Below are 15688 nucleotides of genomic sequence, written 5' to 3'. Positions count from 1 at the left end.
AAGATGTCCTGGTTTCAGTACAGGAAAGAAGACTTAGAACACACTTATTTTAAATACAGCAACAGGACTTCTCAAGAATCTGAGTTTAGAAGAATACTAATCCGCAGAACTAAAACAAGAATGCGAGTTTCTTTCACACTTCAGCCTTTGTTTTCTCTCCAGCTCCTATTCAGAAACAAAAACTGAAAGATCTTCTGGATCTACGCAATATGAGGATTATTCCTGACCAGTATCATCACAATGCTATAAGTAATTAATAAATGATGTTACAGACGGGAAAGAAGCGAAAGTTAATGATGGTGATAATGATGATGATAATCAGCATTGTGATACACTTGGAGAGCTATGATAAGTAGAGAAATCCAGTTGAGAAAGCCAGCTATAACGGCTAGTAGGGGGATCATCGTGCTAATCACACGATACCTCTATTCTAGTTAGATTCCACCTCTGCTTAAGCATCTGTGCTTGAGGCCAGCAGCTGGCTGGTTGGTCTGGACCCTTAAAGTGCTGTAGCGCTACGAATTATATTATTATTATTATTATTATTATTATTATTATCACTGAGGACTATTCCTTCTTAAGTATAACAATTTTTTACTATTGTTTCAGTAATACAGGTTTGTGTAAAAGTCATTGCACTTTGTTATGGTAAATTATGGTCTATTGCCATCAGTTTAGTATTTTAAGCATTTTGGCATATTATCCAGCACCTTGTTAATCAATATTAGAAGAAAGACTTATAAAACTGTTTGTTTCACAATAATTAGATGTAATTAACAATAATATATAAATACTTCAGTGCATTGTTTCTATTGCCATTAATATTAAAATCAAGTGTAACTTGCTAAAAGGACAGTTTATTTAAAGTCAAAACAACGTATCTACAACACAGTCCTTTTTTTTCTTATGTAACACTTAGCTTAAACACAAAAAAATTGTTGAGCGAATGTAAACATACTCTAATAACAATGAGTTATCACATATGTCGTACACAATAACATAGGCGATAACAGTGATAGTGTTTCAGTTGTTGCAAAACTTCTTTTGCATTTATCTCAAAACATGAATTTTGTAGATACGTCGTTATGACTCTAAACCCCCGAAATACTGGTAACATTAATAGTAATCGAAAATCAAGCATATGGAAGATATTTATATGGTTCCAGTCTTTTATTCACTCTATATATACGTCACTGTAGGTACGTTAACAGAAAGCCACAATTGAAGTCACACAGAGTTTGTGTGCACTCAAAGTTGAGTTTCTGGCGTCTTGTCAGCCCACTTCAGTTGTGTGGATAGAAATGGAAAAATTGAGACTGTTTTGGGTAACCCAGTAGATAGAGCATTCGTGCACTAAGCGAAAGGTCCCGGGATTGATACCCGACCCCGGAACAATTTTTCCCTTGAAATTATTCAAGTCTGCTTCACAGGGAGCCATACTTGAAAGCCAGACATGCATAATATATACGTCACAGTAGGTGCGTTAACAGAAAGCCACAATTGAAGTCACACAGAGTTTGTGTGCACTCGAAGTTGGGTTTCTGTCACCTTGTCAGCCCACTTGAGTTGTGTGTATAGAAAGGAATTGAGATGGTTTCGGGAGTAGTTGCTGGATAACTCAGTTGGTAGAGCATTTGTGCATTAAGCAAAAGGTCCTAGGATCGATACCTGGCCCCAGAACAATTTTTCCCTTGAAATTATTCAAGTCTGCTTCATGGGGAGCCATACCTGAAAGCCAGATTTGCAGAAAGAGAATTGCTTACCTCTATACCAAAGAAAAAAATAATCTGTAAAAACTGTTAAAGAATCTGTCAGGAAAGAAAGCAAACACTGAAGGAGTTTTTCATCGTTGATGGTCCTATGATGTTAAAGACCTCTTCAAAGATTTAAAATAGGAATATAATGTCACAGATTGAAGACTTTTCATCAACTCCTCACAGCGAAGTTTAAAAGCTGTACTGCTTCACAATGAGAATATAAAAGCCTCTATTATGATTGGCCAATCTGTTCTTCTGAAGGAAACTTATGACAATATGAATTTACTTTTAGATTCTGTACAATGTAACCTTCACTAATGAAGTATTTATGGAGTTTTGAAAAGTATTGGTGTGCTGATGGGCATGCAGGAAAGCTTTACGAAGTTCTGCTGTGTCCTATATTTCTGGGATAGCTTGCTACAGATTGCAGTAACTTACATTATGTGAAACGAGATTAATAACAAGGGAGGTGTCTGAAGCATGAAAACTCAGTGTTAAAAATGTGCCTTTGTGAATACGGACAAGATACTTTTCCCTCTACTCCGTATTGAATTGAGCTACATTAGAGTTACTAAAGTCATGGGAAAGACAAATTCAAGGGGCTTCAAGTATTTGTTTGAGAAATTTCCAAAAATTTCGTCAGCAAAATTAAAAGAAGGAATTGTCACAGAATCAAAAACACGAGAAATCTTTCAAGGAAATGCATTTATAGAAACTCTAAATCATGAAGAGGAAGCATTTTGGGTGAGTTTTGTGTGGAACTAATAATTTCTTGGACACAAGTAAATCTGATTATGTAGAAGGCATGGAAAAACTTCTGAACTCTTCAAAAGTGATGCAAAGTTGCATGTCACTGAAGCTACATTTTCTATATTGTCACTTAGATTTTTTCTACACAGTCTCTAAAGTCAGTGACACAAGCAAGGGGAAAGGTTTTACAAAGATATCGACGATTTTGTAGTTACTCCATGATGGCAGACTTTTGCTGGATGTTGTGTTGAGAACTTTCAGGAAGCAGTGTGTGTACTCATGAGCAGAAAAAAGAGCATTGCAAGCAAGCCATGTGCAGAAATTCAATCATTCATTCATAGTTTTCTGCCCAAGGGCAGGTCTTTCACTGCAAATCAGGCATTCTCCAATCTTTCCTATTTTCTGCCATCCTCTTAGTCTCCACATATGATTACATAATCTGATATCTTCTTCTGCCCCAAACTTTTTGCCCATTCACTATTCTTTCCAGTGCATCATTCAGTAGGCAGTTTCTTCTCAGCCACTGACCCAACCAATTTCTTTTCCTCTTCCTGATCAGTTTCAGCATTCTTCACCCACTCATTCCAACACAGCTTCATTTCTTATTATGTCTGTCCATTTCACACACTTCATTCTTCTCCATATCCACATTTTAAATGCTTCTAGTTGTTTCTCTTCATTTCATCGTAATGTTCATGTTTCTGCCTCATACAGTGCCACACTCCACACAAAACCTTCACTAGTCTCTTCCTTAGTTCTTTTTCCAGAGATCCGCAGATGCTCCTTTTTCTATTAAAAGCTTCCTTTGCCATTGCTATTCTCCTTTTGACTTCCTGTCAGCAGTTCATGTTACTGCTTATAGTACACCCCAAGTATTTGAAACTGTCCACTTGCTGTACTGCCTCATTTAGAATTGGCACGTTTACCATCTTTATTTTTCTTCCGACAACCATGGTCTTCGTCTTGTTTGCATTTATCTTCATCCCATACTGCTCACAGTTGTCATTTAGCTCCAGTAGCATATCACTTAGTATTGTCCCCTCTTCTGCTAACAATGGGATTCAATCTTTGGAGTGATACTTATATTGACGATAAGAGATGAGGAGTTCTATATGTTATCGTTCGCACCCATGTAGTCAAAACATTTTGAACACACAGCTTGAGTTTCATCTTTGTCACAGCAAGATGTGGGAGAAGGAATATAAACAAATACAGGAGTAATAAACATGCTGTGAATGGTGTAAGCTTCAGTATCAAAGGATTGCCGATGTTAACCATTGAGATGTTCTGCTCTCGCATATTGCTCGTTTGCAGCAAAGAATGCTCTTGCACAAAGGGCTCGAGTTGTTCACCTCTACCCTAAGACACATAAGAGTGATCCTGTTTTTCTGTTTCAGATGGCTCGTTCAGAAAATTTCAGTTGCATTGTTGCTTCTGGCTATGCCTATAATTAAAGTGAGAAGGATTTATTCAGAGGAGACAAAACTGTTGGCACAAATCACTTTTCTGGGCTTTGTGTTTGACGAAAGATGGAAAGTTAAAATATATGCATTACTTATAATTAGGGAGCGGATGTTGATGAAAAGTCATCTTCTTATTTTTTCACATGAGGATGATGCCTATTAATATACGTGTATAATCCTTTTTTTGACGTTTTTGAACTAATAGGTCATTTTTATATATTTTTTTTCGGCATTTATTGGTAATTTTTAATACTTTGAAGAACTTTTAGATGATTTGGAATACATTTTACTTTCTTCTTTACCGATAGTCTGTTAAATCATTTTCTAACCAAATAGGTCAGTAGTAATTACCTACTGAATAAGTGAATAACAGTGAAGTTTGAGTTTTGTAGTTTGGAACAGACTCTAAAGTCCATCCGTCATTTCACTGAAGGCTTCACTTCACACAACAGAAGTAATATAAAATGTTTGACAACAGCTTAGTTTAAGTGAGGGTTTTGACCATTACTGTTCTTTTGTCGGTATGAGGGTGTCTTTAGAATTTATGTTTGGAAGGGAGGAAACTTTCACCGTGTCCTGGACAGGACATTGTGTCCTCAACATGGTTCAGAAGGGATGTCTGCTGTAGTGGACAGTAATTTTAACACAAAGATTGCAAGAATGCACTCTGCGCCCACATTTTGTTTTGTCATTCACATTCCCTCATCTGGAAGATCTGGTAACAAAAGAGAAGCGCGGAAAGATGAGGAAACAGAATGAAGACACTGACATGAACCACCCCGGATTGAAACACATTGTAAACCCTCATTAAACTCTATAGTTTTCCCTTAAAACCTTCATATTGTTGCATGTTCTTTTCCTTTATCTTAGTCAAATTCCAGGAAGTTGACTCCTCTCTCCGAGATTTGCATGGCAGTCATTGAAACAAGGTGACTGATTTTTAAGAAGTTGTGGTGTGAGTACGGTAAATAATATTTGAATGTCATTTTCTTTTAATTTTATGTCATTTTCCCATTAGTTTAAGGGCATTTTAATGATCATTTTAAGTAGAGTTTTAGGTCATCAACATCCGCGCCCTACTTATAATGCAATTCTAGTGCCAGCTGTACTATTTAGTGAATTGTTTTAACTTATAGACATTGTCAATTTTTTGTTCTGGAAATGTACAAGGAAGGGCCTTGCAGTTTTTTTCTCTACTTTTTGATGCAAGCCAGTTTTATACTTTAAAATGTAGAATAATCTTTAGAGTGTTATATTTGGACTGAACCTCTTTTAGTTTCGACCATTTCAATTTTGCTGACTTTATATATATTATCTTAATTTGTCTTTGAAGATTGACTACTTCTCTGCTTTGTAGTTTGTTGGCAAGACATTGAAGGAAGTAATACGAAATATTGTTATGTACATGTAGGAATGTTATCCATTGTGTGAGAACTGATATATCGCAATTACATGGTGTTAGGCAGTTAGTAAGGTTGTGTCATTAATTTTTGCTGTTTATACAAATTAGAATGTATACATTGAAAGGGTGGTCCTCCAGCTTGGGAGTTGGGTGAAGGGCTAACAATCCATCACCGTAAAAAACAGCTTGTTACAAAACCCCAACATAACCCTCGAAATGGGACATTCTTTGGCGTGACCACAGTTGAGATGGGCAGGGCATGTAGCACATGTGGATGAATCCAGAAATGTGTATAGAGTGTCAGTTGGGAGACCTGAGGGAAGAAGACCTTTGGGGGGACCGAAATGTAGATGAGAGGATAATGTTAAAATAGATTTGAGGGAGGTGGGACTGTATTAATCTTGCTCATAATAGAGACCGATGGCGGGCTTATGTGAAGGCAGCAATGAACCACAAGGTTCTCTAAAAACCATTTGTAAGTAAGTATACATTGAAAAAGGTATAATGACAATATTATCTGTTAAATTTAATTAGATGTGCAAGGTTGCAAGGGAAAATGTAAAAAAGAAATTTATATCACTGTTTAACTTTGAGAAGAAAGATAATAAATATACTGCAAGTCTCAATAGACAAGATATCATTTGCGCTTAAATTTAACAGTCACCAATACCGTTTTTTCTCTTATTTTACAGATGGGGACCAAATGGAGTTACTGAATATAAAGACAACATGATGAAGTTAATGAGGAGTTTCAAGTCCAGCTTGCCACCAGAAACACTTGTAATATGGACAACAACACCGCCAGTGTCAGCTTCTTGTCATGGTGCTTTATTGATTAAGCAGGTTGGTAGAATGATATAAAACTATACTTGTTCTGTTTATGGTGATGGTGATTGTGATGGCATAAGCAATGGTGGTAGTGGCAGTGATGTTAATCTGCCATAGAAAAAAACCTATTAGTTGGAATGACAAAGTTCTATCTGCTGTCATTTGTTTAATGTTTACTTATTAAGGTATATGTACACCTTTACATACAAAAAATTTTGTTTTGCATAATTTTGCTCTGTAAAATTTTTATACAATTGAGAATGGTACCAGAAAGAGGATGAAGTGAACAGATCTCTTGAAATTATGTCTAAATTGTTTTTAAAAATTATTTTGTTCTAAATTTTGACATACAATTTGAAACATGATAGCTTATGCAGTTTTTAAGATAGAGCCACAGTTTCTTCACTGTTTTATAGCTAAAACTATTCTTTAGTGCCTGACATATAGCTTTTTTTATTTTCATTTACATTAAATATTACCATATATGTAACATGCTAATATTTTATGTTGCTTAAATCATGTAGGAAACCCATAGATAATACTATATTAATGTTATTTTACTCATTGTCAGGCACTAGGGGACATTTCAAGCTTCAAAATGACACCAATATCTTTTTGGTATCACCATATTTTGGGTGAGATATCATGTTTAAAATAATTAAATATTCTAAAATTACTATTTGCAGGAAATGAGCCACAAACTTTCAGAGTCTAGAAGACTCCATCATCATATGTCAACCCTTAAGCAGCTTTATGTCAGTCCAGTTTCAGCTTCTTTCTGCCTCTCAAATACCTCCTTATTTTAACTTCAGGTGTTGAATGTTTTTTTTGGAATTTTTGTCCTTATTGTCCATTGATGCAACAAATCCTGCGATGGTGTTTGTCCCAGGGTTTATGCCCATACTCCTCAGAATTTTAATTTCTACTTTTGGACTCTTATTAAAATGACGTACATCATCACTGATATACAAATTTACAGTTTTATGACTAAAAGTAAAAGATTATAAATGACTTCCTTATGTAAAAACGTGTTTTCAATCAAATGATCATGCCTTGATATCTATGCATCTATTTTGGGACTAGAAAGAAGTTTATTTTACAAGCAATGCTGGACGAGGGGATTGACAGCTACGAGGGTCACTCCAAAAGTATTCCACAATATTTACTTAAAAATTACATTTTTATCCTACAGCTTTGCTATTTTCATAGAATGTAGATATATCCTTTAGGAACAATACGTCACTTTTCCACCTAATCCTTGCATCTTTCAACTGCCTTACGCCACCTTGGAATGAGGGCCTGTATACCTGCACGATAAAAGTCTGGACCAACACGTCTGAGCCACTCTTCAGTAGCGTGCACGAGGAAGTCATCATCTTCAAACCTCGTTCCTTCAGTTTACCAAATAGATGGTAATCGCAAGGTGCCAGATTCGGACTGTAAAGCGGATGTTTCAATGTTGTCCATCCAAGTTTTCTGATCTGGTCTGTGGTCTTGTGACTGACATGCGTTGTTGTGCAATAGCAGAACATTCTACTTCTCTCGATGTGGTCGAACACGACTCAGTCGAGCTTGAAATTTCTTGAGAGTTGTCACATATGCATCAGAATTAATGGTGGTTCTGTGTGGCATAATGTCCACAAGCAAGAGTCCTGAATCGAAAAGAATAGTAGCCATAACATTTCCTGTCAAAAGCGCAGTTTTGAATTTCTTTTCTTCGGTGAATTTGCATGATGCCACTCCATTGTCTGCCTCTTTATCTCCAACCAAAATCGTGGAACCATGTTTCATCTCCTGTCACAATTTTTGCAAGAAATTCATCTCCATCATTCTCAGACGGGTCCAAAAGTTTGCTGCACACTGTTTTCTGGTTTCTTTGTGGACTTCTGTTAACATCCTCGGAACCCACCCCAACTGTTTCAATACTCTGCACACAATTGCTTCTTCTATTCCAACTTGGAGTGACAATTCTTTCACTGTTATGCATTTGTCAGCCACAGCCATGTTGTTAAAGCATTGCATGTTGTCAGATCTTCGTGCAGTGCAGGGTCTTCCACTGCAAGGAGTATCCCAAATATTGGCGTGGCCCCTTTCACAAGATAATTTGCTTGCCCACCGATTAACCGTACTATGATCGACAGCTGCATCTCCATACACCTTTTTTCAACCTCTTGTGAATGTTTCCCTCTGTCTCGTTCTCACAGCATAGGAACTCGATAACAGCACGTTGCTTCTGACGAATGTCAAGTACAGCAGCCAACTTGAAGTGCCATCATGGCGCCATTCACGGGAACGACTTAAATTAAATTTGAATACAAGGGGGAAGGATGTATCTATGATCTCCATAAATTGTAAAGGTTTAGAATAAAAAATAAATTTAAAAAAAATGTTGTGCATTACTTTAAAGTGATCTTCGTAGAAGTAACCGTGGCTGATTACACAAAATTTTGGAAAATGGGACTTATCTGAAAAACCATAATTCATAAATCGAAAATTCTTATATCAAATTAAAGGGGAGAAAATTCTCCATTAAAATAGTTATATTTTGAAAATTCTAATTTTTCATCATTTTTTGCGCTTTGTGGGTGTACATATGCCTTAACCAGCTTCTGCTTGTTTTAGAGGTTATGTGAGTGATTGTGTGTTTTGATTAATTCATTATCAAATAAGATAATACTACAGAAAGCTGCTAATGAATTAAATAAAATTTATCGAAAATATGATATCAAAATCGCAAGCACAAAATCACAATCAATAGAGATATGTCGTGTATGGTGCTGTAGTTAAGATCGAACCACCCAGACCAAAATATAATATATTACTATGTATGAATTGTCAAGAATTTAGTCATAGCAAGAACTATTGTCACAAAACTTCACGTTGTGTTAAATGTGATGGTACCCATCCAACTGCTAAATGCAACAAAAATTCAAATTCTTCTCCCATATGTGTTATTTGTAAGGGCCAGCATGTAGCTAATTAGAGGCTACCCTGCTCACACTCAACTGCAAAAAGCATCTCAACTGAATCGACAGAAATCTAATATGCAGGACGTTGTTGAGCCTGTTAGTCAGAATTTTGTACAATCTAATTGGACAAAATTAACACATTCTCAAAAACCTGTGTTTCAAAATAATATATTGAAGACAAAACAATATCAGAGTCATATAGTAGAGATTGCACTTATGCTGATAGTGTTAAACTGGTGAAATAAATAATGACAACAGTTTAATAAGTAAGCTAGTCGATAAAATATATACTCTCATAATTGTAATTCCACTTATTAACACATTGCAACAAGTAGTACCCAGCGTATAGGAAATTATAAGTATAGATACTGTGTGTCGGTACCTTTGATGTAGCAGAGCCTTATTTCAGTGACCTTCATACCAGCTCTATCTGCATCAGTATGAGGTTCTGCCTTTTTTTCCTACAGTTGGCGCTGATATCGTACCAGCAGTCGAAAGCAGAAATACTTTTCAGCAAACTTGCCAGCAAATCAGGATTGCTGTTCCACTGTTTGCAGTTGCTCGAATACACTGACCTGTAATGTTGGAAAGTGAAATTACAACTAATGGAGCGCATGTACGCAGAAAATGAGACCAGGAAAATCCGTTCAGTGTCCATTCTTTATAATTCCTATTTGCTGTAATACCTGCTCTAGTAAATTTAAAATGAAAAATTATAAATCAATAAAGATTTGCACTTGGAATTGCAGAGGGTTGAACAATAAGTATTGTGAGTTAAAATTATTTATGGACACATGTAATAGGCCTATTGGTATTTTAATGGCCAATGAAACAAAGCTTTCTCCAGATATTTACTTTTTTTATGTCTGGATATCGTATATATAAAGCAGATTACCCTAGCAATACAAAACAGGGTTGCTCGGCTATTTTCATTAAATTTGAGCTGATCCATGAGGAACTTCCGTCTGTCATTGAAGAAGAATTTTAAATAGCATGAATCGATATTTATTTACATCACAAAAATATCAAAGTGGTTTATTCTACTCTGCTCCAGCAAATAAGATGGCTGTTGCCAATTTATGGGATATTATCAGGGAAAGGATTTATATGTAAATACATATTTACTTATAAAGCTAATATAATTTATATTTTGCATTATCTTTATGTTTCACAATGTGTAGGGTTGAAAAATCCTACTTTTATTTTCCATATTTTTCCATATTTTAGAGTTTAGTACATATTTTCGTTAATTTCCATATATTTTCCATATTTCATATAAAACAGTCCATATTATATTAGGTTTAACAATAAAACAAAACAAAATTCCATTAACTTTTAAAAATACATTTCAACAATAGAGATTTAAACACATGTTCAGTAATCCCTTTAACATCAGAGTTATTTGAAAATTAGCAGTCCTATCAACAATGGGAAAGTAAGTTACAAAACTGTATTAATTTAATTTAAAATTTTTAACAGACTTCAGTTGTGCAGCTCAACAGTTAAATGCCAGTCAGAGTACACATAGGTTCAGTTTTGTAAATCATACTATAAAGACGGTAAATATGCCAAAAGTACGTCATTCAGTCAATTTAAAATCAAAACTAACAAGTTACATTTCAGAATTTAAAGAAGATGGTTTATCAACTGACAATAAAATATTATTTTGTAATTTGTGTCAGTGTGCAGTATCATCTACACAAAAGTTCCTGGTGCAACAACACATTACAACTTGTAAACATCAGGCCAACAAACAACTAAATTCCAAGCAGAGACAATTGTTTTTAACACAACCAACAACATCGAATGTAAGATCTGAGTTTAACATCGACCTGTGCCGTTCTCTCATCTCTGCTGATATTCCTCTCTACAAACTAAAGAATAAGGTCTTCAGGGAATTCCTTGAAAAATATACTCAACATACAATCCCGGATGAGTCAACACTTAGGAAGACGTATGCTCCATCCATCTACGATGAGACAATACAGAAGATAAGAGATGAAATTAAAGATAGTTCAATTTGGGTTTCCATTGATGAGACTCCCGACAAAGAAGGTAGACTTGTTGGTAATGTAGTTATCGGTTTGTTAAGTGAACAATATTCTGAACGAATTCTTTTACATTGTGATGTTCTAGAAAAGTGCAATAACAAAACTATAGTTAAACTGTTCAACGAAGCTATGGGTATCCTGTGGCCAAAGGGTATTATGTACGATAATGTGTTATTCTTTATTAGCGATGCTGCCCCTTATATGGTCAAAGCTGGACAAGCATTATCTGTTGTATATCCTAAATTGACTCATTTTACTTGTGTGGCGCATGCATTTCATCGTGTGGCAGAAGTGGTCAGAGACAATTTCCCTAAAGTAGATTTGTTGATTTCATCAGTGAAAAAAGTATTTCTCAAAGCTCCCAGTAGAGTTAACGTGTTGAAAGAAATGTACCCTGAAATTCCATTGCCACCAAAGCCAATTTTAACTAGATGGGGTACATGGCTAGAAGCAGTTGAATATTATGCCGAACATATAGACTCTATTAACAATGTTCTCCTTGCATTGGACTCTGAAGATGCAGTCTCAATTGATACTGCGAAAACAGTTACCTGTGACATAAGTGTGAAGAATGACTTAGCTCACATTCAGCATACATTTTCATGCATCATAAAAACGCTCAAAAGTCTCCAAAATAGGCACCTTTCACTATCTGAAAGTTTTGAAATTATAAATAGTACTGTGGAACAACTGAATCGTGGTAGAGGTAAAGTTGCAGATGCAGTAAGAGCTAAGGTGGACACTGTACTTTCAAAAAACCCTGGATATGAAGAACTACAAAAGGTTGTTGCTGTGATGAGTGGTGAATCAACAGTGAAGATTAACTTGGACTTATCCCCAGCAGACATTGTGAAATTGAATTATGTACCAGTTACTTCTTGTGACGTCGAACGCTCTTTTAGTCAGTATAAATCTATCCTCAGAGACAATAGAAGAAGATTCACTTTTCAGCACTTGAAAGAAATGTTTGTAACCTATTGTTATGGTAACAGACAATAAAAATTGTGTTTTGTTGAAACTACATTGGAAGATAAGGTACGTCCATTATATTTTTTGTTTAGTTTGATTAAAATGTACCAATATTTAACGTACATAGTCATTTTTTTATAATTTTAAGTCCATATTTAATTCCATATTTTGGTAAAAATCCATATTTAATTCCATATTTTGGTAAAAATAACTACATATATATTTACATATTTCATATATTTTTAGTCCATATAAATCCGTTCCCTGGATATTATGTACCTGATGGGATCTCATTTTCTCTTAGGTAGGGATTTTAACAATAAATACCTTAGGTGGGGATCTAATTTAACTTATCCAAGAGGATGTCTTCTGATTAATGTGGGATATCATTTTCTCTAGAATATATTCATCCAATAGAACCAACTCATTATTCAGATTATCAGAAAATGCCCAATGATTTATATTTTCTAACTGGAAAAAAATTGAACCTTTTTCTACTTCATCAGCAACTGTCATTCATATACTTGGTTCAGATCATTATCCTGGTGTTACAACTGTATTCTCCGCACCTGGAATATATAATGATAGTAATTTTAGTCTAATAAAGCATTCTTTTGTTTGAAAATGCTATGTGAATACATTATAAAATATCACTGATGTAAACCTTCCACTAAAAACTACTCATGATATTGATAAAGCTGTCACTAGACTTATTAGAAATATACATTTTGCTCAAATTTAGCCAACAAAACTCATATATACACTCAATTAAAATTTGATCAGGCACCACTATTTTGATAGACATTCTAATGACAGGAAACATGAAATACTTAATAAACTATATAATGCAAACAAAACTTTTTATGCTGTTCACAAATTATCTTCCCGTTTTTAACCAGAAATTTAAAAATCATTTTGTACAAAACACTAATCCAACCTGTACTATTATATGGATTGGAAACATGGAGCTTAACCAAAAAGGATAAACAGTAATTAATGGTTTTTGAAAATAAAGTGTTTAAGGAAAATTTTTTGTCCAATTTTTTACCCACTTAAAAATAACTGGAAAATTCGTCATAATAATGATATTCACAAACTTTATAATCAACCGTCAATTTTAGATGTAATATGGACCAGAAGACTAAATTGGGCAGGACATGTTATATGTATGGATGACTGCAGCAGCATAAAACAAATATATATATATATATATATATATATATATGATAATTATATGAACACCTTTAACAACAGAAGGCCACTGGGAAGACCTCGAATTACATGAAAAGATGAAATTCAGAAGGAATGCATGGAAATGGGAATTACCAACTGGGAGAAACTAGCAAAAGACAGAATAGAGTGGAAGTGTTTTGTGAAATTCACATGGAGTCGACATGCTCCATAATGTGCTTTGATTGATTTGATTTTTCATACTTACAGCAAATAACATCATATCTTACAAACAGGCGGCATTATGTTTCATTCAATCAAATAAAATCAAAAGCATTCACAGTAACTTCTGGTGTACCCCAAGGATCCAATCTTGGTCCCTTGTTCCTTTTTACTTTATATCAATGACTTGCGTAAACAGGATTTACGCTCTAAATGTTTACTATATGCTGATGATGTTAAATTGTATAAAGTCATTGACAAACAACAAGATGCTTTTGATCTACAACATGATTCGGACAGACTATATAGATGGAGTATTGACAATTTTCTTCTGTTAAATCCTAATAAATGTTGCTTTATGACATATTCTAAAAATAAGATATTGCTCAAAATTCGTATGAAATTAATGGTGTGAAATTAGTAGAATCATTTAAGGATTTAGGTATTTATTTTACATATAACCTATGTTTTAAAATGCACTTAAATCATGTGGTGATTGATGCATATAGAAAATTAGGATTTATAATCAGAAATACAAAAGAACTTAAAAAACTAGAGTATGCGTCTATAATATGGTCACCTCATGATACACGCTCCAAGCTGCTAGCGACTAGGAGTACTAGGAACAATAGACTGTGCTGTATTTCACATTATTGTGAAGAAAAGGAAAAGTTGTGTAAACTGTGAAATGTTCATTATCGATTATAATAAATGTTAATGACTAAAATACAATAATTGAAATAATAATATGAGACAAGGAGGAGATGTTTGTAGTGCTATAAATTGTAAGAAAAAGAGGCCAGAGTTATCCTTCTTCTGAAAGATCCAGCAAGGTGAGTTTATAGTGTATACTACATGAAAATAATAAATAAACCTTAGGTATTTAATATTTCAATAATGGAAGGAAGGTATTAATTTTTCCAAAAGAACACGATAACAGAAGTATAATACATTTTGTCGTCTGCTAGGGAAGGGGTTTGTAATGAGGTGATAGTAGTGGTCCTAGTGGCTAGCAACTAGCAAGTTAAACTTTCAATGGATGCATATTCCCTACGTATTGGGCTTCGTGATTGTATGTACTAGACTGTGGTTCAATCTCAGGATGTGAAGGCTTAAGGTGAAGCCACATTTTGAAATGTATTTCCATCAACAGAATTATGAAACTATGAGGTCGTGTTTAAACCATAGATTAAATTTAATGGGAATTAAGTTAAATTTGGTTTAAACTACTATTGAAAGTACAGAACATAGTGTCTCTCTATTGTAGCTATTAGAAAACAGAGAAAAAATGGTATTAAGCTGAAATCCTCATCACCATTGGAAGCAACAGCAACATTTGTTTTGGTTTTCACATATAATCACATTCTTGTTTTTGTTTTGATATCATGTCTGCTTGCTGTTTTTTTTTTTTTTTTTTTTTTTTTTTTTTTTTTTTTTTTTTTTTTTTTTTTTTTTTTGTGTTCGCTTGTGAGTAGTGGAAAATTCAGAAATAATTCCTTAGTTAGTGCCTGAATTTGAGTTGTTTTTGTAGGTTGAGTTTCTGCATCACACTCTACGTTTTGAAGTAATGGAAGCAAATATGTTTTCTCGTCAAGTGGTGGTAGCACATGGATATGATGTAGTGGACATCCATCATCATCTGCGTATGCAACTTCACAGGTAAGGTATTTCTCCAATTTCATGTCATTTTGTATGAAAGTTATTTTAACTTCTATGTTTAACTTTACGATTCTTTCTTATTTCAATATTGCTATAAGAACACATGATTGTAATTCGTTTTACCAGGCTGTTAAATTGTTTCATTAGTTAAATGTTTATGAAGAGTAATATTGCACTCCATATTGAACGAGATAAGGAAGATAAATGATGCAGGTTATTTTCTTGGCATTTCAAAATAGTATTTACTTTCTTGCATCCTCTACCCCTTGTGTAATGCAATGAGAACCATAATATCCCCCGAAAACCTCTATTGGCTCATTATGATTTGATCTCGGGTCTATAGTAAGGAAAACCTGCCTATGTTATAGTCATTTTATCAATGTGGACCTTCTTTCCACAGAGATTTCAAACTGCCTGATATTGGGATTACTTCGTTTTGAAGTTTTAT

The 15688-nt window shown here is 34.4% G+C and overlaps 1 protein-coding gene across 3 annotated transcripts in view; it reads left to right on the top strand.

Annotated features, from left to right (window-relative positions):
• LOC138701422 (PC-esterase domain-containing protein 1A-like) overlaps positions 1-15688 on the top strand; it is a 166834-nt gene that overhangs the window by 52735 nt on the left and 98411 nt on the right. For all 3 annotated transcript variants that reach the window (XR_011332551.1, XM_069828290.1, XM_069828288.1), the window contains exons 6-7: positions 6065-6215; positions 15113-15240. Coding sequence is in view for 2 of the 3 variants with exons in the window: in XM_069828290.1 (XP_069684391.1) it covers positions 6065-6215; positions 15113-15240 (279 nt within the window). In the remaining variant the exon portion in view is untranslated. The remainder of the gene's footprint in view (positions 1-6064; positions 6216-15112; positions 15241-15688) is intronic.

This window comes from Periplaneta americana, chromosome 6 (genome assembly GCF_040183065.1).
Source record: "Periplaneta americana isolate PAMFEO1 chromosome 6, P.americana_PAMFEO1_priV1, whole genome shotgun sequence".
Classification (NCBI taxonomy): Eukaryota; Metazoa; Arthropoda; class Insecta; order Blattodea; family Blattidae; genus Periplaneta; species Periplaneta americana.
The sequence above is the reverse complement of the archived record's forward strand: the minus strand, read 5'-3'. Positions and strand labels throughout refer to the sequence as shown.